Genomic DNA, 22,924 nt, shown 5'->3' with positions numbered 1-22,924 from the left:
ATCTCTTTGCTCTGGTGTCTCTGTCCGAGCCTTGTTATTTTAGTCATGATGATGTGGCTTTGAAGAACCTGGCTAGATACTTTCTTCACCAACCTCAAAACAAGAGGGAAGATGCTGAGAAACTGAGGAAGCTGCAGATGAAGCCAGAGTGTCGGGGCTGGAGATTGTAGCAGGCATTTTAAAAGTTCTTATTAATAAAATCAAACCTGAGCCGAGTTATTGGGGTCAATGCTGGTAGATCAGAGAGACAGAACAAACCACAGCTATCTCACCTCGCCGGATCCTCAGCTGGTCCTGTTTCCTCAGACTGGAAGCTTCTGTGTCCTCATCCCGAATGAATCTCAGCTGTACTGTGTTGCTCCATAGCCTGAAAGCTTAACCAGGCCACATGCTTAACCGGCCAAATGCCTCTAGTTTCTGGTCCTCACGCCTTATATATCTTTCTACTTTCTACCACCACTCCCTGGGATTAAAGGCTGGCTTTCTGGGATTAAAGGTGTGTGTCACCATGCTTGGCTATTTCCAATGTGGCCTTGAACTCACAGAGATCCAGAGGGATTTCTATCTCTGGAATGCTAGGATTAAAGGCGTGTGCCATCACTGACTAACTAGTGGCTTGTCTGTTCTCTGACCCCAGGTAAGTCTATTAAGGTACATAATATTTTGGTGAACACAATACCACCACAGGAGATGGCTCATTGGGTAAGAGCACTGCTTGTAAGGGCCCAGGTTTGATTTCCAGCTCCTACTTGGTGGCTCACATTCATCTGTAACTCCATTTCCAGAGGATCGGATGCCCTCGTCTGGCCTCACATTCTCACACATGTGGCACACAGACATTCATGCAGGCCAACACACTCATACACATAAAATAAAATAATTTTAAAAAGAAATCTGGCACTTAATTAACTAATATACAGTATAGACCAGGCATGTTGGAGCATACCTATAATCTCAGGTGGGGCAGAACCATCATGAGTTCTAAGCCAGCCTATGCTAAGTAGCAAGATCCTGACTCAAAAACCCAAAAACAATTGCCAGTACACCCCCAAACAACACTAAAAAAATTTGGAGAAGTCTCTAACCTATGCCTAGTCGTCCAGTTGCTGAAAGCCTTGATTCTGTGTATACTCTGAAAAAGAAACAATATTGATTAAAAATAATTTCACCAGGGTTGTCAAAATGACTCTGCACTTGCTAAGTCTAGTGACATGAGACTGGTCCCTGGAAGTCACACAAAGAAAGAAACAAGAGCTTGCATCTGTAACCCCGGCACTCCTATGGAAAGATGGAAGTTAGACAGACTGTCCAGAATCTTTTGGGTTAGTGTGGTAGTTTGGGTAGGAACGGTCCCCATAATCTATTTTTTTAAATGCTTAGTCACTGGGGAGTGGCACTATTTGAGGAGGATTAGTAGGTGTGGCCTTGTTGGAGGAAGTGTGTCACTAGGGGTGGGCTCTGAGGTCTCAGATGCTCAAGTCAGGCCCAGTCACTCTCTCTCTCTTCCTGCTCCCTCTGGATCTGGATGTAGAACTCCCAGCACCATGTCTGTCTGCACGCCACCATGCTCCCTTGCATGGTGATAATGGACTAAACCTCTGACACTGTAAGCCAGCCCCAGTTCAATGCTTTCTTTACTAACAGTTGCTGTGGTCATGGTGTCTCTTCACAGCAATCAAAGGCCGACCAAGACAGCTAGTGAGCCTGAGATACACAGAGCCGCAGAAAGAAGAGAGCCTACCTCAGCAAGGGGGCAGAGAGAACTGACTCCACACGCTGTCCTCGGCTGCGGGATAATGCTCTTGTACATTGCAAAGATTTGTCACTCGTATTGGTTTAATAAAATGCTGATTGGCCAGTAACTAGGCAGGAAGTATAGGCGGGGTGAGCAGACTAGGAGAATGCTGGGAAGAGGAAGGACAGAATGAGGAGTCTCCAGACAGATGCAGAGGAAGCAAGATGAGAATGCTGAACTGAGAAAAGGGACCAAGCCATGTGGCTAAATATAAAAAAGAATTATGGGTTAATTCAAGTGTAAGAGCTAGTCCGTAATAATCCTGAGCTAGTGGCTGTGCAGTTATAATTAATATAAGCTTTGGTGTGTAGTTTGGGAAGTGGCTGTTGGGTATTTGGGAGTTGTTAGCAGAACAGAGACTTCTGCCTACAGTCCTTTGACCTCCACCGTGGCACTCACATATCCCCCAATAAATAAATAAATAAATAAATAAATAAATAAATAAATAATATTTTAAAAAACTACATATGGAATCTGATATTTTCCATGACCTCAAACCTCTGTGAGAATGCTTCCTAGCAGATACAGAAGGTACATAACAACTTTAATAAAACACAAAAATTGACAGAGAACAGGAAGGAATTGACCCCTGTGTGGAATATCACTTTAATTGTATAAACGTGTGTTACTTTTGTTTGTGCTGCATTTGTTTAGCTGTTTCACCTTGTTGTGAATGTGTTGCTGTTTCCCCTTGCCTGCCTAAGGCACCTGATTGGTCTAATAAAAAGCTGAACAGCCAATAGATAGGCAGGAGAGGGTTAGGCGGGGCTGGCAGGCAGAGAGAATAAGCAACACCAGAAGTCTAGGCTCGGAGCAGAAGAGAGAAGAGAATGAGGGAGAAACAGAGGAAGACTCCCAGGGCCAGCCAGCCAGACATGGCAGAAACAGGGAAAGTTTGTTCTGTAGGACATACAGAATGAAAAAAAAAGATAAAAAGCTCTGAGGCAAAATGTAGATGACAAGAAACTGTAGCATGATTTCTATTTGGTCTTATTAAGAAAAACCCAGAGTTAGATATCAGGGTGAAAGCTGAAAGATCAGAGAAGCAGAGCAGCCAGCCACCAGTTCTTACCTCTACGAAATCCTCAGCCTGAAAGAGCTGAGCTCCTGTTTCTTCCCACTTTATATTCCTCTCTCTGCTCAGTCATATCACTTCCTGTCACCACCTCCCTAGTGCTGGGATTAAAGGCAAGAGATTCCAAGTGCTTGGATTAAAGGTGTGTGCCACTACTGCCTGGTTTTCTTTCTCTTTTAGACTGGATCAATCTTGTGTAGCCTAGGGTGGCCTTGAACTCACAGAGATCTGTCTGCCTCTGCCTCCGGAGTGCTGGGATTAAAGGTATGTGCCACCACCGCCCTGCGAGGCCTGACTCTTGAGAGGCCCCAACATATCAGGTCCACACACTCACCCCAGCAACCAAACAGAAAAGGTAACAGTGACATCTGCAGCACCGTCCTCAGCAGGCTGCAAAGATCTTGTTCAAGATTCTGTCGTCCAGGAGGCAAAAACCACATATCATCAGGGGTCAGTCGATCATCATCTCAGGGTCAGGTGGGGCCTTAGTGTCCCTGCCTAGGGGTGGACTCCACTCCCTTCTGAGCCGGTTATCTGTCAGACCAGTTGTCCCTGCAATCCAAGATGACTTTAGGAGGACAGACATAGAGTCGAGGGGATGGAGGCAGGTGGCCAAGCCTCTATACTGCATTTACTTACCCGTCCCACCTCTACAGACATCTGCAGCTCAGTCAAGTGAATTCTTTCCTTTAGCACAAGCAGCCTCGAAGTCTTTGTCATAGTGTGGAAACAGCGGTTGCAGTTAGTGGAACATACGCATCCCCTAGCATGTAGGGGCTTATTGATTGTGATGGTTAATATTGGTTAATACTGGCTGTCCATTTGACAGGGTCCAGAGCCACCCAGGAGACAAACCTCTGAGCACATCTGTGAGGGGGTTCTACATTACGTTATTTGACATGGGAAGACCCATCTTCAATTTGAGTGATCTTCCATGAGCTGGGGTCCCTGCTTGAATAAAAAGAGAAAGCAAGGTGAGCACCAGCCTGCCTCCACAGCTTCCTGACTGTGGCCGCCATGTGACAATGTGAGGAGCTACCCCAGGCTTCTGCTGCTGCGTCTTCCTGTCATAATGAATCCTCAGACTGTGAGGCAAAAGGAACCTTTCCTTCCTGAAGGTGCTTTTATGGGGGCATTTCATCACAGCCAGAGGGGAGTAACTGACCACAGATGGAAGAGCTTGCATGTTTTCTTTTGTCCCACCTGCCAGAGAACGCCCTGGAATCCCACCATTGTGTACAGAACGGGAGGGAAGACAGGTGCCGCCGAGTGTGAGTCTGACTGGGCTGCTATGACAAAGTGCCACAGGCAGGGTCATTCTTAGTAGAAATGTGTTTCTTATGGTTCTGGAAGTTCCAGTCCCGTTTAGGGATGAGTCATTGTTCCCAGCACAAGGACCAGCTCACAAGTCTCTGTTTCCCACTGCAAAATGAAGCCCCTCTAGGCCACCGTCTTTTCATGAAGGGAAACAGATTAAGCGAGTTTGGGGCACAGAGGTTCAAACTGTAGCACAAAGAGACAAATTTAGGCAAGGGTGTTGGTAAGAGTGTAGGTCTGGGCCGGGCGGTGGTGGCGCACGCCTTTAATCCCAGCACTCGGGAGGCAGAGGCAGGCAGATCTCTGTGAGTTGGAGGCCAGCCTGGGCTACCAAGTGAGTTCCAGGAAAGGCGCAAAGCTACAGAGAAACCCTGTCTCAAAAAACCAAAAAAAAAAAAAAAAAAAAAAAGAGTGTAAGTCTGAAAAAGTAGATTTTCAAGATACAGATAATATATGTACATACTATATCTACAGTTGTATCTATAATGGGTATGTGTGTAAATGTGTGGTTACATTGTGTGTATTTGCACACGTGTGTGCACATGCATGTGAAAGCAAGAGGACATCCGTGGGTGTTCCTTAGGCACTGTTCACTTTGTTTTTGAGACAAGGTCTCACACAGTGTCTCACCAAGCAGCCAGCAAGCTCCAGGGATCTCTTGTATCTGATTTCACATCACTGGGATTACAAACACAGGGCCCGATGACTGACTTTTTTCTCTCTTACACATGTGATCTAGGGATCAAACTCATGTCTTCAGGCTTGTGCATCAAGTACTAGACTACCCGAGCCCCCCTCCCCGGCCCCAGCCTCTGAGGACATGTTTTTGTTGTTGTTTGCCTTTTGAGACAGTGTTTCTCTGTGTAGCCCTAGCTGTCCTGGAACTCTCTCTCTGTGGACCAGGCTGGCCTCGAACTCACAGAGATCCGCCTGCCTCTGCCTCCCGAGTGCTGGGACTAAAGGTGTGAACTACCAGGCCCCCATGTTTTTTAAGGTAACGAGAATGTTTGTTAATAGATGGGAAGTGAGGTCGAAGGGGAAAAAGGGACATCAAGGACAATTTGTTGGGAGCAACCAGGGGACAGGATTGTTTGCTGGGACTGGGAAGATGGAAAAGCCAGAACCTTGGGTCCTGTAAAGTCGGGGAGTCCATCAGACATTCCAGGAGAGATGGCAGGTTGATTGCTGATTTTTGTTTATCTTATTTATTTATTTTTGAGATGGGGTCTTATGGAGCCCAGACTGGCTTCACATTTACTACATAGCAACAGGGATGATCTTGGACTGCTGACCCTTCCGCTTAGTGTGCATGAACATCGTAAAGGTTATGCAGCACTGTGGGTCGAAACCAGGATTCCTAGGTGCTGGGCAAGCACTTTACCAGCTGGGCTGCGACCTCAGACCAAACGTTTCTTCTCCACCAGGTTGACGGGCTGGATCTGGGAGTATCTAAATTTTATTCAATCACATTAAAGGGCTGGAGGGTTGGCTCAGTCATTAAAGGTTAGGCTCACAATCAACCACATGAAAAATTTCTAACAAATTACTGTCTGATTTACTAAATTAGAAGCTACACATATTAAGCAACATCATTAATGGACCTGCTAAGATTTCACATATGTGTTTGAGATGGAGGGGGGTGTCTCTCTATGTTGGTCAGTCTTACTTTGAACTCTGAACACAAGGGATCCTCCTGCCTCGGTCTCCCAAGTATGCAGTATTTCACCTTAGCCACTGCACACCAGTTTAAGGATAGTCATCTGCCCCGACCCCCTCACTTCCCTGAGACAGGGTTTCTTTGTGTAACAGCTTCTGGCTGTCCTGGATCTCGCTCTGTAGACCAGACTGGCCTCAGACTCGCAGAGATCCGCCTGCCTCTGCTTCCCGAGTTCTGGGATTTAAAGGCGTGGGCCACCACCTCCCGGCGGGGGGGTCATTTTTAACAGACAAAAGTAGCTTACAGAACAAATGCATGCTTCACTATGTATTTGATTGGAAGCATGCAAGCAAAAAGATTAGAATACCAACCGTGACCATTTCAGGTGTTGCCATTTACCGTGGTCATTTAAAACAGCCTCTTAGGTAACTGGTGTTTGTTTCTTTCAAGACGAGGTCTTCTGTACCTCAGGCTGGCCTCGAACTCTATGTAGCTGAGGATGACCTTGGATTTCTGGTCCTCCAGCCTCCACCTCCCCGGTGTGCACCACCACGCTGGGTTTATGTGGTGCTGGGGGTGGAACCCAGGGCTTCATGCACTCTAGTCAAGCAGTCTACCAACTAAGTCACATGCCCAGCTCCCACAGTTTGGGTTTTTGCTGTAGTTTGTTTGTTTTTGCTTCCTTAGTAGAGAGGATCCACAAAGGTGTCTTGCTCCGCACAGTGCGTGGCTGGGCCACCTGTCGCTTGCGAGGGCGTCAAGGTGATGCCGTGGTGATGGAAAGGACCAGGTGCGGAGCCCCAAGGCAGCCAGGCCCCGCCTCAGAGCTGCGTGGGGCCAGGAGAAGTGGGCGGGCCGGAGGGCGCGCCTACAGATCACGTGGCGGACGTGGGCCAATGGCCGTCTCCGAGCCCACCTTGAGGCCGGGGCGGGGCGCCGGGCTGGCGTCACCAGGACAACGGGCGTCGCCGGCGCCGTGTGACTCCGGGCTGTGGGCGCGCTCGCGGCCATGGTGAGTCTGGGGCCCGCGCTCGCTCGCGGGGCAGCGGAGATGCTGGGCGCCTAGGGGAGTGTGCGGAGACGAGCCAAGGCCTGCCGGGCGGGGCGGGGCGGGGCCGGGCAGGGCCGGGCTGGGTGAGGCCGGGCAGGGCAGGGCAGGGCAGGGCAGGGGGCATCGGATTGGTCCTGCAGAAGGAAACCCCAGGTCCCCGGGTCCTGGATGCCGGGCACCGGGACGCTGTGCTCTCTGATGCTCCGTGTCTGGATCACACACCCGGGACCTCCTCGGTGGACCACCCCGACGCCGTGACGCTGTTCGGCCCGAGCGTGCCCGGGAAGCCACCAGAGGGTGTGGTTACATAGATGCCCACAGCCAAAGCTCCTCGGTCTGCGTACTTCAGGCTGCTTTTATCAATGATGTCAATACCGTACCACACATTTGTTTCGAGTTCGGCGTCCTGACGGGGCTCCTAGCACAGGGGGATTTAATGGGTGGCGTCAGAGAGACCCCTTACCCCCTTTGTGAAAATGGGGGGGACACTGAACTGGACTTTTTTTTTCTTTCTTTCTTCTGAGTGCTGCACTCTCTTTCAGTGAGGGATTTAATGAATCTGTCATTAGTACGTTGTAAACACTTTAAGCCGTTAGCTTTGCTCAATAAACTTGGAAGGCTGTGGGCATGCCACCTGGCCTCCATTAACTTCTGGTTGAAAGCCTTAATCGACTTGGCCTGCGTGCTGGCTGGAATGGGCAAGGTTCAGGTGTGATTTCTTGAGAGGTCTCCATCCACACAAAAGAAGTGAGCTCCCTGGTTCGTGACACACCCCGGGCATAGAATATTTGAGGGTTAGCCAGTAGAGACGTGCCTAATTTTAAGAAATACGTATCTAGAGGGCTGTTGAGATGGCCCGGTGGGTAAAGGCACTTGTTGCCAATCCTGACAACCCGAGTTCCATATTCCTGACCCACGTGTGGGAGCAGAGAGTCCTGTAAATTTTCCTCTGACCTCTGTACAGGGTATGTCCTCCACATAAATAATAAAATGTAAAGAAAATGTGTTTACTATGGATAATTAGATGGATATTTGCTTGGGCTGTGTCCGCGCGCGTGTGCGCATGTGCATGCATACCCAAATGCATGTGTGTAGGTGATAGTGTGAAGTCCAGAGGTCAATGACTGGATGTCTTCCTGCATCCCTGTCCACCTTACTTTTGACAGGGTCCCTCACTGAGCCTGGAGCTCGGGGGCTCTTCCTGTTTCTCTACCCATGGTCTCCTCATCGCTGAGGTTACAGACACTGTATACAAGTCGATTGTACCGCAGAGCGTTCTGTGTCCTCCTGTAGAGATGCCATGGAGTAGGGAGTGAGACTTCTTTTCTTGTTTGGATGCGTTGGTTCTGAGTAGTCTGGAGTGATTGTCGTTGGGTTCCAGCCTTGGGTTAGATGCTGAGGAACAGAGCGGGCAGGCCTCTCGCTCTCCGGCTCTGCATTCTTCCCTGTGGCAAAGCTGAATGAGAAGGATTAGCAGGCGCAGGCGTGGATGGGTTCACACTTCTGCCTAGGGCCGCTCTGGGGGTTTGTCCGGCACCTCGGTTTGTGTTCAGGACTCGGCATCTGCTCTCTGCGGCTCGCAGAGCTGATTTACACAAGACCTTCCATCCCTCAGGATGGAGCAGCAGTGTTTAAACACGTTTCTTCTCTCTGCCCTCCTCTTTTTTCGGTCTTGGTCTCTTTTCCTGCTCATCCTCCCTCATCTCCTTTCGCTGCTCTTCCTCACTTGCTTCTGTGACTGCTGTAGAAGCCCTCCCTCCGGTGGCTGGTTTGATTTCAGCTCCTCTGGCCGCACTGAATGCTCGAGTGTCTTTCCCGGGTGCCAGTTTTGTTGTTTAATTCAGCTTATAAAATAAATTTATTTCAGAGCTGGGGAGTGGGTGGCGCACACCTCTCTGTGAGTTCAAGGCCAGCCTGGGCTACAGATCGAGTTTCAGGACTAGCTCCAAAGCTACACAGAGAAACCCTGTCTCGAAAAACAAACAAACAAACAAAAAACTAACTAACAACTAACTAGATTCATCTCTTAAATTGTATGTCATAACATGTTCTTCCCATTTGAATCCATTCTGTCTGTTGTTTCCCCTTATTTTGCACCCCACTTCTGTTTTTGTCTGTATTCAGGTCGTCTTAGAGGTTTGGGAAACATGAAACTGGGGAAAACTCAAATATTTAATAGTAGTTTTCCACTTTACACTGAAGTTTCTTTTTTACCTTTTTTGGCTTTTCTGGGTATGTGTGTGCAGGTGCATGAGTGTGTGTGTGGAGGCCAGAGGTCCGCCTTGAGTGGTGTTCCTCAGGTGCCAGCTACCTTGTCTTTTTGAGAGGGAGTCTCTCTCAGAACCTGAATTAGTCTAGACTGGCTGGCCAGTGAGCCCAGAGATTACCTCTCTCCAGGCTGGGATTAAAGCACGTGCCACGGGATAGCTGGGGGTTTGGGTGGTGGTGGTTTTATGTGGTTCTGGGATCAAGCCCAGGTCGTCATTCCTATGTGCCTGTGTGCCAAACACTTTACCAGTGGTGTGTGTGTGTGTGTGTGTGTGTGTGTGTGTGTGTGTGTGTGCAGTGTGTGTGTGCGTGTGTGCAGTGTGTGTGTGTGCAGTGTGTGTGTGTGTCTACGTGTATGTGTCTATGCATGTGGTGTGTGTGTCTATGTCTGTGGGCAGTGTAGGGGTGTGTGTGTGTGTGTCTTTTAAGGCAGCCCTGGTTGTTCTAGAACTCACTATGTAGACTAGGCCAGCTTTGAATTTGTGGTGATTCTCCTGCCTCAGCCTCCTGGGTGCTGGGATTGCTGGCACCTATGCTTCTAACACTGAATATGGTAGAAAGATCTTAAGTTCAAGGCCAACTTGAGTAATTTAGAGAAAGCTTGTCTCAAAATGAAAGGGTCTGGGGATGTAGCTCAGTGGTAGAGCACTTGAGGGGCATGCAATCCCCACACCGCCCACACTTCGAGGGGGGTGCCGATTGAGACCCACAATCCACTGCGAGGGCAGGTGCTGATTGAGACAGGTGCTTACCGGATGAGATCTCTGTGTTCATTGACTGTCAGCGGTAGGTTGTCTGGATTCCTGCTTCTGATGCTGAGGTGGGGAATAATTTCAGTCACTCTAGCTTTCTTCCAGAGAGCCTGAGTTCTGGGCTGATCACATTGAATTCCTGCACCCCTCCACCATCCCCATGAGAGTGGCATCACTGTACATATTTGGTAGACCTAGACTTAGTGCTTACTAGTCTTACTAGTCCCCCAGTAGTTGGTCAGTGGCCAAGGAAGGACTTGAATTCACTCAGTTGGTCTTCAAAGCCCATGATCTTAACCTCACACCAAGGCCTTCCCCACTAAAGTATGTGCTACACTCAGATTAAGGGGCTGGGGAGGTGCACAGTGGTTAGGAGCACTGTCTGCTCTTCCAGAGGACCCAGGTTCAATTCCCAGCACCCATGTTGTTTCTCACAGCTGTCTGTAACTCCAGTTTTCGGGGATCTGACGCACTCTTCTGGTCTCTGCAGGCACATTACATACTGACAAAACACCCATGCATGTAAAATAAAAAAGAGGAAAAAAAGAATTGCAAAGGACCCGGTTTGGTTCCCAGCACCTGAATGGCAGCTCACAACTGTCTGTAACTCCAGTTCCAATCTGTGGTCCTTTCTAGCTTCTGGGGGTGTTACACACATGTGACATACATTCATACAAATGTATACATATATACATAAAATAAAAGTAAATCTTAGAGAATTTCAATGTTTGGGGCTTAGAGAGATGGCTCAGTGGTTAGGAGCACTTGTTGTCCTTCCAGAGGTCCCGAGTTCGGTTCCCAGCACCCACATGGTGACTCACAGCCCTCCTCTGACCTCTGCAGGCACCAGGCATGCATGTGGTGCACAGACATAATTGGGGGGCAAGTGCTCATATAAAATAGATAAATCTAAAGATTAAAAGGAAAAAAAAAAGAATTTCAGTATCTTATCAACCGAGCCAGAGGAAGAATGATCCCCCCCCCCCCGACAAACTGTCTATTAATATTGTCTGGCGACAGCTTGCAGGATTAGTTCTGGTTTTGTTTCTATTTGTTTACGCACTGTGTGTGTATAAGGGGCCATGGTTTGCTCTTGGCTCTCCGTTAGCGTGTTGATGGCTGGTCTTCTGCAGGAAGACTGTGTATAGACAGTCACAGCTGCTGACGGCTCCAGAGTGTGTGGCCTCTCTCCTGTTCAGAAGACAGCATTCACAGCCCTGCGCCCTCCTCCAGCCCCTCCTCTCAGTTACCATCGTCCACCGTGCTCCTGGAGCATGGGAGGGGGTGACATCAGTGTCCTTTCGGGGCTCAGCTTTCAGCAGTCAGGAATTCTCAGCAGGCCGACCAGATATGAGTCTCTGCAGTAATTACCACCCACTGCAAGAAGACTCTCGGGCTGAAGCTGGCAGCAGCCCTGATCCCTGGCATAAACAGGCGTGTCTGGAAGGGAATTGGGTGGGCACACCATCTCCTGTTAGAACAGTCATAGTGATTCCCCACTAGGACCTGTGATTGCCTCAGCCACTGGATGTTTTTGTTTGTTTGTTTGTTTGTTTGTTTTGAGATTTAATTTTGTGTCTGTGGGTATATCGACATGAGCCTGATGCCTGAAAAGGCCAGAAGAGGGCGTTGGGTCCCCTGGAGCCCGAGTTAACAGGCAGTAGTGAGGTTTGATGTTTGTTTTGTTGTTTGTTTGTTGGGACGGGATCTCACTCTGTAGACCAGGCTGGCCTGGAGCTCACAGAGATCCACCAGCCTCTGCCTCCCGAGTGCTGGTACTAAAGACGTACACCACCATTGGTGCCGGCATTTGGGCTGTGTGTGTGTGTGTGTGTGTGTGTTGACAGTGTCTCATGTATTGCAGGCCAGCCTCAAGCTTGCTGTGTATCTGAGAATAACCTGATGTTCTGATGCCCACAGCTTTACCTCCCAAATGCCAGGGTTGTGGGTGGACCACACTCTGACCAGTTCACGCAGTGCTGGGGTTGAAAACCAGGGTGTAGGCAAACATTCTATCAGCTGAGGTATATCCCTTGTTTATGCGATGAGTCTTACCATGTCACCCAACTGGTCTCAAAATCATGATTCAAGCGAATCCTTCTCCTCATCCTCCCAGGTAGCTGGGACTTCGGCACATCACACCATTCCCGGCTGCTTTACCAGTTCTTTCATTGAGCTGTCTTATATGTGTGAGTTTTGTCATGAGGTGCGCACACATGCATGTGAGGGTGCACATGTTTGTGTATGTAGAGGCCAGAGCAGGGGGTTAACTGTCACTCTCTACCTTATCACCACAAGACAGTGTCTCACACTGAACCTGCAGCTCCCCATTCAGCCAGGCTAGCTGGTCAGTGAGTTCTTGGGATCTTCCTGTCTGCAACACCACCCTCCGTTGCTGGGGTTACAGCATGCTCAGCCATGCTTGGGCTTTGACATGGGTGCTGGGGATTTGAACTCAGGTCCTCATGCCTGCTGCGTGAGTGTTCTTACCCACTGAGCCTCTCCCCAGCCATGGCTTGCCTTTTCGTTGTTGAGAGGTCTGCTCTGTGTCCTGGGATCCCTTTCAAGTTATTTGTATGTATTTATGAGTATTCGTCTGTTTCCGAATCTCTGTCGTCCCCACCACCTGATCCTGCCAGGTCTCCTGTGTGGTCTGGAACTTCCATTATAGGTAGTGGGGCTCCAGACTGGTGTCACCCATTTGAAGTGCTAGGACTACAGGAGAGTGAGCCACCACACAGCTCCTTTTCAGTTTGTGAACGGTGCTCTTTGTGTCAAGAAGGTTTTAATCTAATGAAGTTCACCTTACCTACATTTACTTTTGGTTACACGTGGTTTGGGTATCATAGTTGAAAACTGTCAGAGAGCCCACAACAAAGAGGTTGCTGTTGGTGACCCTGTGTTTACACCACACGCCTCCCCTTGGAGTGAGTTCTGCTGTGTGATGGAGGTGAAGTCCAGCCCCATGGTTCTCATGAAGATCCCATTGTCCTGGCACATCTCTTGAAAAGACCTCCCCCCCCCCCGCCCCATTTAAATCAGTGGCTCCCGGATGTAAGAGTTTGTATCTGAGCCGGTGTGGTGGGCAGTGGTGGTACATGACTTTAATCCCAGCACTCTCCTTTAATCCCAGGAGGCAGAGGCAGGTGGATCTCGGTGAGTTCCGGGACAGCCAGGACTACACAGAGAAACCCTTGTTTCTCTTAAAAAAACAAAAAGCAACCAACCTGAAAAAAGCATTTGTATCTGGGCTTTCAGTTCTGTTCACGTCATCTGTCTGTTCTCAATTATACCAGGACTTCAGTGTTTCAGTTACTGTGGCTCTGTAGTAAAAACTTACCCTTTAGGACTGGAGAGATGACTCACTGGTTAAGATTGCTCCTTTAGAGGACCTGAGTTCAGTTCCCAGCACCTATACCCACCCACAACGCCCTGTAACTTCAGTTCCAAGTGATCTGACGCCCTCTTCTGGCGTATGTGGGCACTGCACACACAACTGTATGCATGCACGCTGTCTCGGGGTTTCTATTGCTGTGAAGAGACACCACGGCACAGCAACTCTGCAACTCCTCTTTCTTTTCTTTTCTTTTTTTGAGACAGGGTTTCTCTGTGCAGCCCTGGCTGTCCTAGAACTCGCTCTGTAGACCAGGCTGGCCTTGAACTCACAGAGATCCTCTAGCCTCTGCCCCCAAGTGCTGGGATTAAAGGAGTGAGACACCACTGCCCAGCACAGCAACTTTTATAAAGGAGAGCATATAATTGGGGCTTGCAGTTTAGAAATTTAATTTATTGTCTTTATGGCAGGAAGTGTAGCTAGAGTTTTCCGCCTTGCCCACAGTCAGGACAAATCTGTCACCCTCCAGTCCCACAGCCGCTCAGACACAACCAAGTAAACACAGAGACTTATATAGCTTACAAACTGTATGGCCATGGCAGGCTTCTTGCTAACTGTTCTTATATCTTAAATTAATCCATTTCCATAAATCTATACCTTGCCACGTGGCTCGTGGCTTACTGCCATCTTCACATGTTGCTTGTCATGGTGGCAGCTGGCAGTGTCTCCCTCCGCCTTCCTGTTATTTCTTGTCTCCTCTCTGTTAGTCCCGCCTATACTTCCTGCCTGGTCACTGGCCAATCAGTGTTTTATTTATTGACCAATCAGAGCAATTTGACATACAGACCGTCCCACAGCAAGGAAGCATGGTGGCATGCAGGTATTCCAGACATGGTGCTGGAGAGGCAGCTGAGAGTTCTACATCTGGATTGGCAGGCGGCAGGAAAAGAGAGTGACACTGGGCCTGGCCTGGGCTTCTGAGACTCCAAAGCCCACCCCCAGGGACACACTTCCTCCAACAAGGCCACACCTCCCAATAATGCCTCTCTCTCTCTCTCCCTGCCCCCCTCTCTACACACACACACACACAAACAAACACAGAGGTATCCATCACACCCACATGCGTGTTCACACACACAGGCATACACACACACACACACACACACACACACACACACACACACACGGAGGCATATACCACACACATCCACGTGCACATACACACAGAGCGCATACATCACACCTACACACCCACATGCATGCATGTACCCACAAAGGGAACAAGAAAATAAATTTTCTTTTACTGGGTGCTGGGAGTGGTGGACACACTTGCAGTCCAGCACTCTAGAGGCTGAGGTGGGAAGACTGGGCTGAAAAAGATGACAGCCTTAGCTACAGAATGAGGTCCTACTTCAGGAAATCCAAACAAGAAGAGAGGAATGAGATAGGGGGAAGAAAGGGAAAGGAAAAAAATTCCTTCAAAATTGTTGAGAGAAATTGATGATGGGAAGTGAATTGACAGACTCTAGGCTCACGATGGTGACATGTTAGCAACCCTCAACCGGCCGCACAGGCCAGGCCTGCAGTGCCTACCAACGCCTGATCAAATCTCAGGTTCATGGACCCAAAATAGCCAAAATAAGCCTGAAAAAGTTGGAGAACTCAAACTTCCTGATTTCAACATCTGTCCTATGGCCAGGTACAGGAGCACACGCACATCTCAGCTGCTATAGGGGTGGGAGGTGGGGGTGGGGATGACACAGCAGTCACTTGAGTCCAGACACCACCCCCCACACACACAGAGAGAGAGAGAGAGAGAGAGAGAGAGAGAAATGTAACTAAAATACTTTAATGATTTGGCTTTTTTAAACTCATTATTCAAATTTATGTAACAGTGTGTGTGTGGTGATTTGGAGGAAAATGGCCCCCATAGGCTCATAGGGAATAAATATATATGTATATTTTGTCAAATTAATTTTTGAGTAATTTATTCATTTTAATGCCGTTAAGTTTGATTGCTTTCTTGAATGCATTTCCAAGTTGTCCATTACTAATGTATAGATATATACTTTCATGAAGCTGGAGAGATGGCTCAGCAGTTAAGAGCACTGGCTACTCCTGTAGAGAACTGGAGTTCAGTTCCCAGCACCCACTTTGGGCAGACAGCTCACAGCTGCCTGTATCTCAAGCTCCAGAAGATCTGACGCCCTCTTCTGGCCTCCTGGAGTGCTGCACTCAGATGTGCATACACATATACACATAATTAAAATTAATTTTTAAAAGTATAAAATTTATTTGTTGTAAATGTATGAACTTTTTGATGAGTTATGATATGTTTTGTGGGTTTCTAGAGCTGTCTTCATATAATACCATGTCTTTAGATGGAGACTGTACTTCATGTCTTCTGTTTTTCTCTTGCTGTGCATTTACCAGAGCCTCCAGTACAATGCAGTACCCAAATGGCTGTGTGTTGCCATTTTAAAAATATTTATTTGTATTAGTTTTAGTTGTGTGTATGTGTTTGTTGTGATTGGGGTGGTAGATGCACTTGTGTGCTGGTGCCAGCGAGGCCAAGGGTGTTGGGTCCTATGGAGCTGGAGTTCCGGGTGGCTGTGAGCCGCCTGATGTGGCTGCTGGGAACTGAACTCCAGTCATGAAGGTTTTTTTTCCTCTGTAGGACAGTGAGTAGTGTTGTTTCGATCCAGTATAAAAGCACGTGACTTAGTTTTTTTCCTACGTTGGCTGAAGAACTGTTTTCAGTTTCTGTCTGTCTTGCAGGTTTTCTCAAACAATGATGACGGCCTTATCAACAAAAAGCTACCCAAGGAGCTCCTCTTAAGGTAAGTGTATGCATGTTAGAGAACTCCAGTTTGGCTCAGGCCTCCAGTTGTGAGATGGCCTCTGTCTCAGTGTAGTCCTGAGCTAGAAAGGTTCAGACCTGCCCGACTTCCTGGTTTTGTTTTATAGAATGCCATTCAGTTTGTTCCTAAGGTTTACTTGGCCTCCTCCAGAATGTACTAAGTATTCATTTTGTAATGTGAAACACATTGCAGCCATTGTCAGCAGGTGCCCATGTTGGGTAGGAATAGATCATTATAAACCAGTTAGTAACTCGGGGAAAGGTTATTGCTATAGATGTGGGCTCCTGGGGTCAGAGAGGTTTTGGCGTTTTCTAGGAGATGAGTATCTCATCAGTTAGAGAAGATGTGTGGTTCTGATGTCCTTACCCAGCAGCCAGTGCGCTGTCCCCCAGGTATTGAGAATGCATGCTAAGTGCCAGCACTCGAGAAGAGGCCTCCGTGGACTCCAGTGCTGTCACCTGTCATTGGAGTCTGCAGGTGACACTACTGGCCACTAGGCCATGCAGCCTTTTGTTTGTTTGTTGGCAGATGTTAGTTGTGGAGGCTGTCACCTCTTAATCCTTTACAAATATGGACTTCTGGACACGTGATAATCTTTGAGTGGCATTTGTCAAACTCTTGCCAGGATCCCACAAAACAAGAAGCAGGTTCCGATCCAAGGATGGACATTTCTTAGGTACAGGGTGTCTTAGAGCCTAGAAGGCTGGCATGCATGGTGATGGCCCAGGGTGAGGAACTAGTGACAGGAAGTTGTAGAAGATGCTTCCACCTAGAGGGGACACATGATCCCACTGCCTGGCTCTACTATATCTTTTTAGATTTCAGAAGTGAGTCTGGGTTTTGCTTCATTATTGGGGCTTATTCTTTATTTATAAGTTAATTCATTTGTTTGGGGTAAAGGCATGCACATGTGTGATACAGCGCACTGTAGCAGGAATCTTAAAAGTTCTTATTAATAAAACCAAACCCGAGGCCAGTTATTGGGGTCCATGCTGGTAGATCAGAGAGACAGAATAAGCCACAGCTATCTCACCTTGCCAATTCCTCAGCTGGTCCTGTTTCCTCCGACTGGAGGCCTCTGAGTCCTCATCCGGAATGGGTCTCAGCTGAACTGCTGCTCAAAAGCCTGAATGCTTAACCAGCCAAATGCCTCTAGTTTCTGGTCCTCACGCCTAATATATCTTTCTACTTTCTACCACCACTCCCTGGGATTAAAGGCTGGCTTTCTGGGATTAAAGGCGTGTCACCATGCTTGGCTGTTTCCAATGTGGCCTTGAACTCACAGAGATCCAGAGGGATTTCTATCTCTGGAATGCTAGGATTAAAGGTGTGAGTGCCACCATTTTCTAGCCTTTGTATCTAGTGGCTGTCTGTTCTCTGACCCCAGATAAATTTATTAAGGTACACAATATTTTGGGGAACACAATACCACCACAGCGCACCTGTGGAGGTCAGAAAACTGGGTGTGAGTTGGCTGTCTCCTGGATCACGTGGTCCCAAGGCTGGACTGAGTTGGCTGTCTCCTGTGATCACGTGGTCCCAAGGCTGGCCTCAGGTCGTCAGCCTTGGTGGCAGGCGCCTTCACTCACTGAGCTGTCTTGTCGACCCGAGAGTAATTTTTTCTCTCCTTTGCAGTTCACAAGGAGCCAGTGTAAATTTTGCCAGGCCTCACTTCGGCTGTCATATGATGTTAAACTTTTTTTCTCTGAGTCTGTGAGGGTGAGAACTTATCTTCTTGGGTAGTGATCACATTCTAGGGGCCCCAGAGTGTTAGTCTCCCGGGTTGTCTGCACTGACACAGGAATGCTTAGAGCTCAGTTAATAAAAAACACTAACTGAGGCAGGGCTGGATGAGAAAGGTTGTTTATATTTTACCTCAATAAAAGATATTTGGATAAGAGAATCATCTTTGGCAGTTCGACCTTTTTTAAACTCAAAAATGGTGACGAAGAAGGACTGGATGGCGCAAACTCACAGGGGCTCAGAAGACGGGGCCATTGGATCCAGGGTGGACTGTTGTCACCGTACAACTGCAGGGGACGTGGTCAGGCGGGACCTCGGCCTCAGGCTGCTGTGTGAGTGAGAGCCACAGCCAGCTGCGGAAGCCCGAGCATCAGTCATTCATCCCGAGGCTGCGATCAAACCCCGCCCTTCTCGTGAGTGCTGCTGCTGCTGCTGTGACTCACAGCACTGACTTCCTTCCTCCTAGTGCTGGGTTAGCGTTTATCCTCAGCACGGAGCGGTTCTGTTTGCTGATACAAGGGAATGAGAGTCAAAATAAGGGATCTGCCACTCTCTGTGGTCATGTGATTTTTTTTTAAAGATTTATTTATTTATTATGTATACAGTGTTCTGCCTGCATGTATGTCTGCAGGCCAGAAGAGGGTGCCAGATCTCATTACAGATGGTTGTGAACCACCATGTGGTTGCTGGGAATTGAACTCAGGACCTCTGGGAGAACAGCCAGTGCTCTTAACCTCTGAGTCATCTCTCCAGCCCCATCATGTGATTTCTGAACCCAGCTGAGAAGTTAGTTTTGGTTGATTTTTTTGGAGCCGCCAGCCAGCCTGTGACACCCGCAGCTGACCTAACTATGGACCGAGTGTCACAGACGTTCTGGAATTGTTTGGTCACTGCAGCGACAGTCTTGATTGAGAGATGAGAAAAATGGTTGAAGAACGAGCCCCTGGAAGACAGTGGGGAGTAGGGAGCTCAGAGCAGAAACTGGCACTCGGGAGGAGCCTGAAGACAGGCTCCAGGCTCAGGCCCCAGTCAGAGAAGACCATAAGAACAGAGGATTCCTCTCTGTTTGGTCTCCAGGGTCTTTGCGTTTTGTTTTTAAAGATTTATTTTATTTTTTAATCATGTATGTTTGTGCCTATGTGGGTATGTGCATGTGGGTGCAGTGCCTCAAGTGTCCAGAAGAGGGCATTGGATCCACTGGAGCTGGAGTTGTGATCTGCCTGGTGCAGATGCTGAGAACTGAACTTGGTCCTCTGCAAGAGCAGTGTACCCTCTTAATTACTGAGCCAGCTCTCCACCCCTACCCCCTTAGAATCTTTTGAATGAAGAGTAACCCAGGAAGAATTGAGCCTTGGAAAATATGATAACCTGGATTCTGACCATTTCTTAAGCAAACATTTAGTACTCTCAACTCTGCTAATAACCCGACTCCTCTGTACTCCTCGCCTTTGTCTGCATCCACTTAACACTAGCTTGTCTCTGTCAGTAAAATAAATTAGGTCAGGCCTGGTGGCACACCCCTTTAAATCGCAGCATTTGGGAGGAAGAGGCAGATGGATCTCTGTGAGTTCTTAGCCAGGGTTACACAGTGAAATTTTGTTTAAAAAAAAAAAAGCAGTGGGAGTGGGGGGTGGGGGGTGGAGGGAGGTGTTTGTTCTTTAATGACCCAAAAGTGGACTCTGGAAATGTCAGTGGCTGGTGTGTGAAGGGTCTGCTGTGCAAGCATGGAGACCTGAGCTTGACTATCTGGGCAGGGTGGTGTACACCTGTAACCCCAGTGCTGAGGAGCTGAGGCAGGAGGATCCTGGGGCTTCACTGGCTGGCCAGCCTAGCTGAAATGGTGAGCCTTAAGTTCAGTGAGAGACCCTGTCGCAATAAAATGAGGCTGAGAAGAGATTAAGGAAAGACATCTCATTGTCTACCTCTGACTCCTTGTGTGTGCTTATATGTGTGAACATGCACCCACATGTATGCACAAGCATGCACACAGAGGACAGCAATCCACAGTGTATCAGTTGTTGTGAACATGGAGGTTGTGGTCATTAGGTGTAGCTTTCGAGTCATGCACAAGGCTCATCTGTCAATCATTTTTTGAAATGAACTGCCACTTGAGAGCAGATGTCCACCACATTTTCTTGAGAGTTCAGGTTCCCACACTCCTGTTGTTATTTTGGAACCAGTCAGAGCAAGTGAAATTTTATTTTATTTTTAATTAATGAATGAATCAATTATTTTGAGGCAGGGCTTCTCTGTGTAGCCCTGACTGTCCTAGCACTTACTCTGTAGACCAGGTTGACCTAGAACTCGGAGATCTACCTGCCTCTGCCTCCCAAGTGCTGAGATGAAAGGCGTGGACCACCACCGCTTGGCAGCGATTTAAATTTTAAATACTGCCGTGAGAAGTCTTACGTGTCAAAACTACCTCTAGACAACAGTGGAGGTTTACAGTTTTGCTGTGTGTTAAACTCTTTCTGCCCCAGACTTTGCCTTCTTGGCAAGCAGCTTTCCCTCAGGCTCCCCTTTGTCAGCAGAACTCTGCAGGACCAGGTTGCTCAGGTGAGCACCACAAAGTCCCTGTCTCCTGGATCCTTATTTGTAGATGTAATTCTGAACGGTTTTATTAAATAAGAAGCACAGAGCCAAATGCAGAGTTAAAGGCCCCAGAGGTCAGAGAGCAGTAGCTGAGACCCAGACCGCCTTCTTACCACACGCTCCTGCTGCCATCCTTCCCCTCAGCAAGAGACCTACTTCCCGTGTGTCTGTCTTTTTATTGACTTTCTGTTCTGCCTTCTCATTGGTTGTAAACCCAACCACATGACCTCCTCGTCACTGCCTGTCTATACAGACCTCCAGGTCTCTATGGTTGGTATTGAGATTAAAGGTGTGTGTCTCCAAGCTGGCTATGTCCTTGAACACACAGACTCTGCCTGCTATGTGATCTGATAAAGGTGCTGCCGGCTTCTGCTATGGCTTGCTATTAGCTCTGACCTCCAGGCACTTTTATTTATTAACATACAAATAAAATCACATTTCAGCACAAATAAAATATCACCATACATATTTTCTTCTCGGTTCAATGCTGACTTCTTAGGCTTGGTCTTTTGACTTTGTATTGGAGTCCTGTGATGGTGAGTGCTGCTGTCCTCATCCTGATGGATTCCTGTCCATCTTCAGTACATGGTAGGATCTCACAAATGCAAGACAGACCCAGCGGTGGTGGCGCACGCCTTTGATCTCAGCACTGGAGAGGAAGAGACAGGCGGATGTCTGTGAGTTCCAGGCCAGCCTGGTCTGCAGAGTGAGTTCCAGGACAGACTCCAAAGCTACAGAGAGAAACCCTGTCTTGAAAAAAACAAAACAAAACAAAAACAAACGCTAGACAGGCACTCTCGCTAACCACTGAGCCATCGTCATCTTTTGGTCTCTTCGTTTGGAGATGGTGTGTGTGCACGTGCATGTGTGCCTCACTGTGTAGCCCAGCCTGGCCTTAAGCTCAGTCTTCCTCCCTCTGCCTCCTGAAAAAAAAAAAAAAAAAAAAACAGGATCACAGGCCTTTTATGTAACTTTGAATCCACTAAAAAAAAAACAAAAAAAAACCCACTGTTTTCTTCTCATCGAGTGATTTTTATTGGTAATTTTAAGAATACTTAATGTTACTATTTCACATATTCCTTCCACTCACTTTGTTATTAAGTTTATACAGCTTGACTTTTTCTACACACCTTTCACTCATGAATTAAAGATTTTCTTAGGGCTGGGGAGATGGCTTGGTGGTTAAGAGCACAAACCGCTCTTGCGGAAGATTCTCAGCACTCGAATCTGGTGGCTCATAACCACCTGTAACTCCAGCTCCATAGGATCCAGCACCCTCTTCTGGACTCCACAGGCAAGTGCATTCATGTACCCATACACAAGACACATGTGCATATTAAAAATAAAAATAAATCATTTAAAAAGAAAGTGGTTTTCTCTGCTCTTGGCTCTCACATAGCTCAGTAGCTCACACCTTTCAGTCAGGTGTGTGTTGTTCATCACTGTGGGAGTGTTAGCATCCACACTAGTTGAAGATGGATTACATGGATTTCCCATATTGTTATTGTCTCTCTTGGTTTTAGGAAGCAGATTTTATGAGTTGAGATCTCAACGGTATCTGTTGGTGTGGCACTTTACGATGGGACTAATTCCCTCGATTTTTGTGCTCTTTCCCTTAACTGTTTCTACACGTTTACTCAGCTCTGTGTTGTCATTTTGTTTTCTGATGCTTAGTCTCCAGAATATTCCTGAGGAAAGGCTTGGGAGAAACACTGTCCCAAGTCCCTGTATGTCTTTGTGTCACTTTTACGGTGATAAAATGCATAATCAAGGGCAACATGGGGAGGAAAGGGTTTATTTCATGTTACAATTTGTAGTTCCTCATCCAAGGAAGTCAGTACAGGAGAACTCAGGCAGGGCAGGATCCTGGAGGCAAGAGCTGAAGCTGAGACCATGGAGGGTGCTGCTTACTGACCTGCTCACTAGGGCTTGCTCAGCCTGCTTTCTTATAGAACCCAGGGCCACCTGCCCAGGGGTGGCACAGCCACAGTAGGCGGGGTCCTCCCATTAACCAAGAAAATGCTTGCACACAGGGCAGTCTGATGGTGGCATTTTCTCACTTGAGATGCCCTCTTCCCCGGGTGACATTAGCGTGTGTCTACCTGACCAAACACTGGCCAGCACAGTCACCTTGTGTCATTTACACAGAAAAGTTTGCCTCGTGGATATTAAACTGGCTCATATTTCCTCTTTCTGATTAATTAAGATATATTACTCCATTTTCTTGATATCATGTTAAAGGATGAAAACAGAGTCTTCCTCTTGGGGTTTAGATCAATACAATGACCCCAAACTTGAATTCTGTCTTTCATCTGTCTGTAGTTTGGTTAGTGGCCTGTCCATAGCCCCCCCCCCCGCCCCCCCCCCCGTGTGTGTGTGTGTGTGTGTGTGTGTGTGTGTGTGTGTGTGTCTGTCTGTCTGTCTGTCTGTCTGTCTGTCTGTCTGTGATCTGTGTCTTCTCATGTCCGTCTCTGCTGCT

At 47.9% G+C, this 22,924-nt stretch overlaps 1 protein-coding gene across 3 annotated transcripts in view; it reads left to right on the top strand.

The window, feature by feature from the left end:
- The first annotated feature begins 6,750 nt into the window (after positions 1 to 6,750).
- The window catches only part of Fbxl2 (F-box and leucine rich repeat protein 2), a 60,224-nt gene continuing 44,050 nt past the window's right edge, over positions 6,751 to 22,924 (top strand). For all 3 annotated transcript variants that reach the window (XR_001577015.3, XM_006970262.4, XM_042281880.2), the window contains exons 1-2: positions 6,751 to 6,856; positions 16,028 to 16,089. Coding sequence is in view for 2 of the 3 variants with exons in the window: in XM_006970262.4 (XP_006970324.1) it covers positions 6,854 to 6,856; positions 16,028 to 16,089 (65 nt within the window). In the remaining variant the exon portion in view is untranslated. The remainder of the gene's footprint in view (positions 6,857 to 16,027; positions 16,090 to 22,924) is intronic.

Source organism: Peromyscus maniculatus, chromosome 7 (assembly GCF_049852395.1).
Source record: "Peromyscus maniculatus bairdii isolate BWxNUB_F1_BW_parent chromosome 7, HU_Pman_BW_mat_3.1, whole genome shotgun sequence".
NCBI classification, from domain to species: Eukaryota; Metazoa; Chordata; class Mammalia; order Rodentia; family Cricetidae; genus Peromyscus; species Peromyscus maniculatus.
The sequence above is the reverse complement of the archived record's forward strand: the minus strand, read 5'-3'. Positions and strand labels throughout refer to the sequence as shown.